Here is an 11432-nt window from a genome sequence, read left to right as displayed (position 1 = left end):
GTGCTGGGATTACAGGTATGAACCACCAGACCTAGCCCCATATTGCATTTTAATTGTATGTTTCTCCCACTGAATCCTACCCTTTAGGATAAAAGCTATGTTACTTACCTTTGCATCCCAGCACTTTGCACATTGCCTTACACATATTGTAAATGCCTGGTAAATGTTTGCTGAATAGATTTAAAAAGCATAATATTAACATTGAATATTGCTTAAGAATACATTAGAGCTGCCTACCCTACCCTACCTACACATTTGATTATAAATGTATACAAGTGCACCAAAGTAGAGAGATTGCATAGCAAGAAAATGGAAGGGCAAGAAAAGGATACTTGGAAAAATGTAGAACCCAACTTTTAAAATATCCCCACTACTGTGTTTTCCTCTGTTCTTTACCTTAATCCCCCAAACAAGGAAACATGGATCTAAATGCCTTGTGCACTGCAAAATGGGGGTTAGTCGCTCAGCCTCCACCGTGATTGCCTATGCAATGAAGGAATATGGCTGGAATCTGGACCGAGCCTATGACTACGTGAAAGAAAGACGAACAGTGACCAAGCCCAACCCCAGCTTCATGAGACAACTGGAAGAGTATCAGGGGATCTTGCTGGCAAGGTGAGTCCTTAAGTGACTTTCTCCGATTCTCCCTCCTTTTAAGTTCCCTAAAGCAAGATGAAGTGTCCTTCTCGGTAGCTGCTTCTCAAGCTGATTTGGATGTGATATTTTTTCAAAAAAGACTTATTTCTCTATCAATCCAGTTTTCCTTTTTTTTTTTTTCTTTTTTTTTTTCTTTTTTTGAGGCAGAGTCTGGCTCTGTTGCCCAGGCTGGAGTGCAGTGGCCGGATCTCAGCTCACTGCAAGCTCCGCCTCCTGGGTTTACACCATTCTCCTGCCTCCCGAGTAGCTGGGACTACAGGCGCCCGCCACCTCGCCCAGCTAGTTTTTTGTATTTTTTTAGTAGAGACGGGGTTTCGCTGTGTTAGCCAGGATGGTCTTGATCTCCTGACCTCGTCATCTGCCTGTCTCAGCCTCCCAAAGTCCTGGGATTACAGGCTTGAGCCACCACGCCCGGCCTCAATCCAGTTTTCAAAAAATAAGTGTAAGCATTTAAGATTTGCATGGGCTGGCCGGGCACAGTGGCTCATGCCTGTAATCCCAGCACTTTGGGAGGCCAAGGCAAGCAGATCATTTGAGGTCAGGAGTTCGAGACCAATCTGGCGAACATGATGAAACCCCGTCTCTACTTAAAATACAAAAATTAGCCGGGCATGATGGTGGGTGCCTGTAATCCCAGCTACTTGGAAGGCTGAGGCAGAAGAATCGCTTGAACCCGTGGGTGGAGGTTGCAGTGAGCTGAGATCGTACCACTGCACTCCAGCCTGGGTAACAGAGGGAAACAACATCTCAAAAAAAAAAAAAAGAAAGAAAAAGAAAGATTTCCCTGGACACACTGCCAGTGGGATAGCCCTTCCCCATAAGGAGCAGTACCAAAAAATTTTTTTAAAGAAAACAAATAGACTGGTATGGAAGATTAAGCATTTAATCTTTCAGGTTGATATAATTAAACTAAAGGATGGAAATACTAAATATTAATACCACTTTTCAACATCTTATAAGACTAGATTCAGCTGCCTTGTTAAAAAAAAAAAAGGATACCAATGACTCCCAAGGTAATGCAAGGCTTAGCTGAAATTCTTGGAAATTTTTTGGCCCATTCATTCATATTTTGTTTGTATTTTTTATGTTTTTTGAGACAGGGTCTCACTCTGTCACCTGGGCTGGAGTGCAGTGGCATAGTCTCAGCTCACTGCAACCTTTGGCCCACTCTTTAAAAAGAAATAAGCACCATCTGCTAATTTGGGTATTTTGTTTACCTCAGTGCTTGGTTTCACTGAGCCTTCTCTAGTAATTTTGATCTTGTGACAAATCAGCAGAATAGGGATGTATATGACCCCGTTGGGTATAAAAGCACTTCCTAGACACAATTCTTTCTTATTTAAAAAATCCTGGCCGGGCGCAATGGCTCATCCCAGCACTTTGGGAGTCCGAGATGGGCAGATCATGAGGTCAGGAGATCGAGACCATCCTGGCTAACACGGTGAAACCCCATCTCTACTAAAAAATACAAAAAAAACTAGCTGGGTGAGGTGGCGGGTGCCTGTAGTCCCAGCTACTCAGGAGGCTGAGGCAAAAGAATGGCGTAAACCCGGGAGGCGGAGCTTGCAGTGAGCTGAGATTCAGCCACTGCACTCCAGCCTGGGTGACAGAGCGAGACTCCCTCTCACAAAAAAAAAAAAAATCTTTTTGCCGGGCACGGTGGCTCAAACCTTTAATCCCAGCACTTTGGGAGGCTGAGGCGGGCAGATTACAAGGTCAGGAGTTCAAGACCAGCCTGGCCAATATGGTGAAACCCCATCTCTATTAAAACTACAAAAATTAGCCAGGTATGGTGATGGGCACCTGTAGTCCCAGCTACTCAGGAGGCTAAGGCAGGAGAATCGCTTAAACCCAGGAGATGGAGGTTGCAGTGAGCTGAGATCATGCCACCACACTCCAGCCTAGGCGACAAAGTGAGACTCTGTCTCAAATAATAATAATAATAATAAATAAATAAATCCAATTGTATATATGCTTTTCAAAAATGCAGAAAATTGCAAAAGGAAAAAATAATTTATGAGCTCAATACACATAGACAGCAGTTGACATTACCTGTTTCTCAAGGTTTTACTCTGTCACATATTTTGGTGGCTATTTTCTCCACGAAAACTGTTCTGTAGTCTACCTCTCCACTCAGTACTAGGTCTTGAATGTCTTCCTGTATCGGTAAGAACCAGCCATTTTCAATAATAATTTGGTAATTGGTTATAAAATGAGTAATTAATTGCACTACATTATTATCCTTTTGGTGGTTAAAGCCACCTTCAGCAGCTCTTGGGAATAAGCATCAGATATTAAATGATTTAAGGATCAGCTTCCTGAGATGCTACATGCTGAAATTCTGTGGATTTCTAGATTCTGCTTTGTTTTTTCCATGTAGGTATGTTCTAGGTGGTTTTGTTAGGGTGAAGGCACAGCTGTCGAGAAGCAGTTGGGGCTGGTGCCAGTGTTTGACTCCAGTAAGTCTTATGATTTGGTCTTGACTCTTGAATCTGGACTGTGTTTCCCCTGAACAAAATGTTACATAGCCTTCCAGCCTATTCAGGCGGAGGGATCACCCTCCCACCCCCGAAGTATTGTGAAAATGTGGCCACAGCATAGCATTATGGTTTCCACTAAAAAACCCCTCCCATTTACTCAACATTTGGCATGAGTTTATCTGAACCATTCTCTTAGGAGGCTGGGAGGATACTGAAGCATCCTGTGTTTAAAAGAATTTGTAGGTCTTTGGGGCCAGATTTTGATGGCATTTTTAGATTAGATCAGAAGGTAGGATGTAGCAGTTCTTTTTGGCACAAGAAAGAGGCATCTGAGCATTTAGCAAGAAATAAATATATATTCCCAGACGCACATGACAGATGTTGGACAGTGTCCTCACGTGACCCACTGAGAGGAAGGATACTATGTGTCCTGCCAATTTTGGTATTTATTCTGGAATCCCAGGCTACTGCAAGCTGTTGGGTTGGGTTTTTTTAGTGTGTGTGGTTTTCCTTAGTTGTTGAAGGAATTTCAGAAAAATCTTAGATGAGGATAAGAAGGGCAGTATAAACCCAAAATCACCTTTTTTTTCCCCTTTCCCTTCCTTTTTTTGCTCCATCTCAGCTTCCTAGGCTTGATTCATGGAGTGGGAGGGACAAGCCCTGGGGAGAGAAAAGCACAGAATTTGAGTCAGTAGATCTGGTTTCCATTCCTGGTTCACCCTCTTGCTGCAACCCTGAGAAGTTACTTCACATTTTTCATCCTTACCTGACCCTATCTATAAAATGAAAATCAAGAGATCCATCTCAGAGCGTTACTGTGAATAAAAATGTGTATGAATGTTTATTGTGTATTGTTGAGAGTTATTCAGATATGATTCTCATATTCCTCCAAGGCTACCCAGAAGACACATGTATGTGCCATTTATTCCCACTTCCATGGCATTTCTCACTGCATCCTGCCACCCCCAGACATATTCCATTCAAAACGGGAATGGAAAATGTTCCTAGAATTTCCTATATTGTGGTGTTTTCTGGATTTTAAGTACTATCTAGTGGTAGGGATGTGACTTAGGCTGCTTTTGGCTGCAAGTAATCAAATACCTCAATCAGGATTTCAGCAAGAAACAGCAGACTCAGATTAGGATTATTTGAGGAGGGTTTTTTATCTATCTATCTATCTATCTATCTATCTGTCTGTCTGTCTGTCTGTCTGTCTGTCTGTCTATCCATCTGTCTGTCTGTCAAGGCAAAGTCTCACTCTGTCACCAGGCTGGAGTACAGTGGCATGATCTCAGCTCACTACAACCTCCGCCTTCCAGATTCAAGGGATTCTCCTGCCTCAGCCTCCCGAGTAGCTGGGACTGCAGGCATGTGCCACCACTCCCAGCTAATTTTTGTATTTTTAGTACAGACGGGGTTTCACCATGTTGGCCAGAATGGTCTCGATCTCTTGACCTCGTGATCTGCCTGCCTCGGCCTCCCAAAGTGCTGGGATTACAGGCGTGAGCCATCGCGCCCGGCTGTTGAGGAGGGTTTTATAAAGGGACTATTTACAAGCGTGGCATTGTAGTGGAATCAAGGGTCTTGTATCAGCAGGGCTGTTTGGAAGCAGCTCCTAGACCCAAAAAGAGAGGAAGCAGTTCCTAGAACCTGGAAAGAGACTCTTGTTAGAGAAAGGCACTTTCAGAGGCAAGCAATAACTTTCTGTCAGAGAGACACAGCTAGCCCGAGGCAGCCCCGTGCTGAGGGAGCTAGAGGAGTAAATACCTTGCCCTCACTCTCTTTCCTCCAGTCTCCTTCCAGAACTCCCCATTAGCCAAACCCTCTGGAAGTCAGAAAACTAGGGTACCTGTTGTTGTGGTCTGTAGATCAGTCTCCGCAGCAGCAAACAGGGTGGAAAAGCTGAAGAATGGACCCTGCAGGGGCAAATAAAAGATATCTAGCCCAACACCCAGCTACAGGTAGTTTATAAGTTGTACCACTTATCTCCTTTAAAAAACACAGAAGTACTGTCTGTAATGGCTCAGTGGTAATGTAATCATGGACTCTGGTGTTCTACAGCTTTCGGTTCCACCTTCCTTTGTTAACAGCTTGGTCCTTGAGGTTATCTGATGATTGCCAGATGTCTGCCACATCGCTAGGCATCTGTAAATTGTACAGCATCTGGCTGAAAAAAAGGGGCATTTAAACTAGATAGGAAGACCTTCCCCAAAAGCTCCCCACCCATTGGCCAGGACTGGGTCATATGGCCAAGAAAACAGAATTTCCAGGACTGGATAAAACATATTCGCAGCTGGGCACAGTGACTCATGCCTATAATCCTAGCACTTTGGGAGATCGAGGCGAGTGGATCACTTGAGGTCCGGAGTTCGAGACCAGTCTGGCCAACATGGCTAAACTCCATCTCTACTAAAACTACAAAAATTAACCAGGTGTGGTGGTGGGCACCTACAAATCCCAGCTTCTCAGAAGGCTGAGGCAGGGGAATCATTGAACCCAAGGTGCAAAGGTTGCAGTGAGCCGAGATCATGCCACTTTACTCCAGCCTGGGCAAAAGAGCAAAACTCTGTCTTTAAAAAAAAAAAAAAAAAAAAAAGGCCAGGAGCAGTGGCTCATGCCTGTAATCTTAACACTTTGGGAGGCCAAGGCGGGCAGATCACGAGGTCAGGAGATCAAGACCATCCTGGCCAACATGGGGAAACCCCGTCTCTACTAAAAATACAAAAATTAGCTAGGCATGGTGGGGGCCTCCTGTAATCCCAGCCAATCGGGAGGCTGAAGCAGGAAAATGGCATGAAGCCGGGAGACAGAGTTTACAGTGAGCCAAGATCACGCCACTGCATTCCAGCCTGGGCGACAAAGTGAGACTCCATCTCAAAAAAAACAAAAAAACAAAAAAAAAACCAGCATATTCATATTTATCCTCTGGATCTAGGGAAGTGCCACATTTCCTGAACCCATGGGATAGTGAACACCCAAATCAAATCAGGCTCTGACAGTAAGAAAAATGGCTGTTGGATATATAGCTGTTAGGGTCTGCAATCTATGATGTGTTATTAGGAAACCATGGCACTTGTAGGCTAACTGGCAAGTGAATAGGCCCAGCAGACTTGCCCAGCACTAAAGTGCCACTCCAGATCTGCCTGCTTAGAAGAGCAAAGAAAAAAATCCCCAGACTCCTGTGACTGTATGAAGCTCTATCAAGCCTTGCCATTTAGGTAAGCAGGAGAGGAAAATCCATAGAAAAATCTCACCCATTGTTTGTAGAAAAAGTCCATTTCCTGTCCAAGTGTTTAGATCTTGCATATTATATTTTATCCCAAGAGGCCTGTGGTGGTTTTCTCGAAGAGGCAGAGCCCTGATCCTAGCATTCTCTAGCTCCATGGTTAGCCAGGGTGGCCCTGGGTGTTTAATTTGAGGTGGCAGCTCTCTGTTTGAGGGCATTCACTTAGTGCTTTGACCTTAGTAGAAGAGAAGTGTTCAAAGTGACACCAGGCTCCTGTACTGATTTATGAATTTGTAACAGTCTTAATCAGAGTATGAGGGTATGGGCCAAGCCCCTCTGAAATACAAGGGACTTTTTGTACCTCCAGTATATCATTAAGAGCCTGGAGAAGGCTAATGTTTAATATTTCCCATTAGATTTAAAAAGAAGGGTATCATAAACCTTATAGTATTCATATCTGATTTTATTTTTTCTGTTTTTATAGATGGGGGATGGGAGCAAAACAAGAGGAGGGAGGTGGGGTGTGTCTGTGTGTGTGCCTGTGTTTTGAAACTGCATTAAACTGCTAGCAGCCCTGTTTGTTATTTTGCACTCTGATCCTGCAGGTATCTGGCAGATTTATGTTCCATTAGACAGGTTTAGATTTCAAGCAGACCATTTGCAAGCTGGACCGTGTGTCTGTGGTATTAGGTTTCAGTGTATAGGGGGCGAGGAAGAAAAACTGGGTGGTGACCAGGGAGAGTGTGTGCCACGTTTCCTCAGAAATGTCAGTTTTGATTCTTTTGAGTGCCCCGTCACAAGGGCCAGAGGAGGCAGGGTTGTCTTTTACCCTGACTTTGCTGGTGGAGACATTGAGGTCTAGTTAGCTGGTACACATTGGTCAGCTGGCAGCAGGCAACTTGAGAAGGAAAGACGTGGACTCCTGGTCAGCCAACAGCAATTGAGATTTAAAAGGATTTTCTTACTAGCTTTCCAGTTAAATAATCTTAAAGCATCTTGGGTGATGCACATCACACACAAAAAAATATTCAGATAATGCTTTTTCTCTTCCTTTATACAGGCTGCCTAACACCCTAAAAAGTAACTATAGACAGCCTAATTTTACTATAACTCCTGGCCCTCTTTTTTTTTTTTTTTTTTTTTTTTAAAGAGACAATGTCTATATTGTCCGGGCTAGTCTCACTCAACTCCTAGGCTCAAGTGATCAAAGTGATCATCATGCTTTAGCCTCCTGAGTAGCCACATTACAGGCGCAAGTACTCCATTTTTAGCAGCCTTTTCCTTTATATAACTTTCTCAGAGTTGATGTTTCACCAAACATGTAACAATATGAAAGTGGAAGCAAGATGATGGGACACCTTATGCATCTGTCATTTAAATTTCCTTCTTCTTGTGCTCACTTGGGCAGCACAAATACTAAAATTGGAACTATACAGAGAAGATTGGCATGGCCCCTGCACAAGGCTGACAACTTAAAAATATGTAAAAATAAAGATAAAATTTCCTCTTGTACGTTAACCTAGGTAAAAGGCCAATTCTTTCCCAGAATGACCTAATCACCTTATGTATGTCTCTGTCTTTATATGAATCCACATTCAGGTCACAGGCCACTCAAGGGGGAAAAGGATCTGAGACTTGGTTATATCATCCAGGATATAGACCAACTCTGAAGTTCCTTTTTGGCAAGCTGTTTATTTGCTGCCTGCCTGGAAGGGGGTGGGAGGTGGGGAGTCGACTGAGTTTAAAATTTAACAGTTTAAGATAATAGATATGATCTTAATATATTACATCTATTCCTACCAGTGATGAAATGTTAGAATAAACTGTCTCAGGACAAAGCTTCATTGGAAAACAGTTTGGTGTAACCAACTAAAACATGATGAGTCCAGGCGTGGTGGCTCATGCCTGTAATGCCAACACTTTGGGAGGCCGAGGTAGGCAGATCACTTGAGGTCAGGAGTTTGAGACCAGCCTGGTCCAACATGGTGATACCCCGTGTCTACTAAAAATACAAAAATTAGCCAGGCATGGTGGCGCATGCCTATAATTCCAACTACTCTGGAGGCTGAAGCAGGATAATTGCTTGAACCAACAGAAGGGAAATAAGTTGTGGCATACTCATTACACTCTGTGGATTACCTTTATACACAGTGATGAATCTTTTTAAAAAAATCCATTGAGGAAGAATACATACAGTGGGATACCGTTTATATAAAGTTCAAGAATGCAAAACAAAGCAGTATTAACAACAAACCATGTAGACACTATAAAGAAAAAAAAGGGAATGATAAGCACAAAATTCAGAATAGAGGTTACGCCTGAGTGGGGAGGAGTGAGGAGGGGTCCCCTGAGTGAGAAGCTACACGTGGAGTAGCAGCGTTTCACAGGCAACGGAGATGAATCAGCTGCTTGCCATTCTCCCTCCAGGTCCTGTTGCAAAAATGAAAACAAGGCAGCAGCATCAGACCTATCTTTAGATTGGCTTTTTTTTCACTCTCTCTTTTACAAGTGTCAGTTTAATTCCAGAGCCCCAACCCAGTATTTTCTAATGATTATCTCCCGAAGGAAGAGAAGGAAATCCATGCTGGTTACACAGCTGCAATGTCAGACTTCCTCTGAAACATGCACTGTTGCTTCCTATTAGCATAACTTCAGTCTCTCATTCTCTCCTGACTGATTAGCAATCTGCAGGCAATTTTAAAAACATGCTTTGGAGGGGCCAGGCGCAGTGGCTCACACCTGTAATCCCAGCACTTTGGGAGGCCGAGGCGGGCAGATCACGAGGTCAGGAGATGGAAACCATCCTGGCTAACACAGTGAAACCCCATCTCTACTAAAAATACAAAAAATTAGCCGGGCGTGATGGTGGGCGCCTGTAGTCCTAGCTACTTGGGAGGCTGAGGCAGGAGAATGACGTGAACCCGGGAGGCGGAGCTTGCAGTGAGCCAAGATCACGGCACTGCACTCCAGCCTGGGTGATGGAGCAAGACTCCATCTCAAAAAAACAAAAACAACACACACACACACACAAACATACTTTGGAGGGTTCTTGGGATCATGAAACTTCTCATTTGCCTGTTCTATTATTAGAAGAGTGAGAACAGCCACCCCTTGAGAGGTCTCCCCAGGCATTTGCATCCCAGGCATTGTCCTACTGTGGTGGGTGAGAGAAGCTGGTGCAGGTTTGAACATCCTCATGATAGGTGAGGGATAGAAATTGGAGAATAGAGTCATATTTATTTCAGGAAACAAGGATGCCGCATATAGGAGAAGAAACTGAGGAAACCACTGGCCTCAGTTGGTCATAATGTACAACTTAGGCCCCACCTATCCAAACAGCTTTCCCCTTCCCATAGCCACTCACTTGTTTGAGATACGTGTTATGTTGTCTCCTCCTAGGGGTGGCTGGAGCTTATGCAGCTTGGGAAGGGTGAAAACCCCATCTTATACCCAGCTGATTGATTACAGCTTGTCTTCATAAAAAGATTGACCTACTCCTTCCCAGGAAAGCAGCCCTCTGCTGTGCAGGCATGAGTCAGAGAGAGCCCCACCCAAGCAGCAGACAGGCAGAGGGAGCTGAGAGCAGGTGCAGAGTTGAGAACAAACAGGGGGTCACATTAGTGCAGGCGCCTGAGCATGACTCGGCAGAGCCCAGGCATGGCCCAGAGCCCAGGGCAAGTTGTTTTGGGCTGAGTTTCCCATTCCACCCTGCGGTTTGGTAACTCCTCATCAGCTTGTAAGTCATGGAGACCACACCCCCAAGGACCACACTTAGTGACCTGTTTCCTGGGCAGATGAACCTGACCATCCACAGGGCCACCTTTCTCTTTTTGGCTGGGATTTTGGGAACTGTTTAAGAGTGTATATTATTTAAGAGTGTATATTATTTAAGAGTATATTATTCTAATATAGACACTAATTTCAAATGTGTTTGAGGTTCTTTTTTACTTAATAGTATACCTTGTTTATCATTCCACTAAAATACCTGACAGGTCTTTTTTCCCTTTTAATTTTTTTTTTTTTCTTATCACAGAAGACTTCTGTAGACCTGACAGTTTTTAAACAGCTTCACAGCATATAGTTGTATGGATTATAATGTAAATCCTTTTTTGTTGTTGTTGTTTGGTGTCTCATCTTTTAGTATCACAAATAGTGTCATAGTAAATATCTTTTTTTGTTTGTCTGTTTGTTTATTTGAGATGGAGTTTCGCTCTGGTGCCCAGGCTAGAGTGCATTGGTGCAATCTCGGCCCACTGCAACCTCTGCCTCCCAGGTTAAAGGAATTCTGCTGTCTCAGCCTCCCGAGTAGCTGGGATTACAGGTACCCGCTACCACGCCCAGCTAATCTTTGTATTTTTAGTAGCGACGGGGGTTTCACCATGTTGGCCAGGCTGGTCTCGAACTCCTGACCTCAAGCGATCCGCCCGCCTCAGCCTACCAAAGTGCTGGGATTGCAGGCATGAGCCACGGCAGCCAGCCAGTAAATATCTTTATATATCTTTTCTTTTTTTTTTTTTTTTTTTTTTTTTGAGACGGAGTCTCGCTCTGTCGCCCAGGCTGGAGTGCAGTGGCACGATCTCGGCTCACTACAAGCTCCGCCTCCCGGGTTCACGCCGTTCTCCTGCCTCAGCCTCCCGAGTAGCTGGGACTACAGGCGCCCACAACCGCGCCTGGCTAATTTTTTGTATTTTTAGTAGAGACGGGGTTTCACCGTGGTCTCGATCTCCTGACCTTGTGATCCGCCCGCCTCGGCCTCCCAAAGTGCTGGGATTACAGGCGTGAGCCACCACGCCCGGCCTATTTTTTTTTTTTTTTTGAGACAAGGTCTTGCTCAGTCACCCAGGCTGAGTGCAGTGGCGCAATCTCAGCTCACTGCAGCCTCACCCTCCTGGGCTCAAGCAATCCTCCCGCCTCAGCCCCCTGAGTAGCTAAGACTACAGTCATATGCCACCACACCTGGATAGTTTTTTATATTTTTGTAGAGATGGAGTTTTACCATGTTGCCCAGGCTGGTCTCAAACTCCTGGGCTCAAGCAATGCACCCGCCTCGGCCTCCTAAAAAGTGCTGG

The 11432-nt window shown here is 44.5% G+C and overlaps 1 protein-coding gene and 1 non-coding gene across 19 annotated transcripts in view; both read left to right on the top strand.

The window, feature by feature from the left end:
* The window catches only part of SSH2 (slingshot protein phosphatase 2), a 306298-nt gene that overhangs the window by 284080 nt on the left and 10786 nt on the right, over positions 1 to 11432 (top strand). For all 18 annotated transcript variants that reach the window (XR_013406258.1, XM_015118966.3, XM_077970690.1 and 15 more), the window contains one exon: positions 415 to 615. Coding sequence is in view for 17 of the 18 variants with exons in the window: in XM_015118966.3 (XP_014974452.3) it covers positions 415 to 615 (201 nt within the window). In the remaining variant the exon portion in view is untranslated. The remainder of the gene's footprint in view (positions 1 to 414; positions 616 to 11432) is intronic.
* On the top strand, positions 7756 to 7863 carry LOC114673243 (U6 spliceosomal RNA). The gene has a single exon (XR_003723972.1). It is a non-coding gene; the product is annotated as a U6 spliceosomal RNA (small nuclear RNA).

This window comes from Macaca mulatta, chromosome 16 (genome assembly GCF_049350105.2).
Source record: "Macaca mulatta isolate MMU2019108-1 chromosome 16, T2T-MMU8v2.0, whole genome shotgun sequence".
Classification (NCBI taxonomy): domain Eukaryota; kingdom Metazoa; phylum Chordata; class Mammalia; order Primates; family Cercopithecidae; genus Macaca; species Macaca mulatta.
The sequence above is the reverse complement of the archived record's forward strand: the minus strand, read 5'-3'. Positions and strand labels throughout refer to the sequence as shown.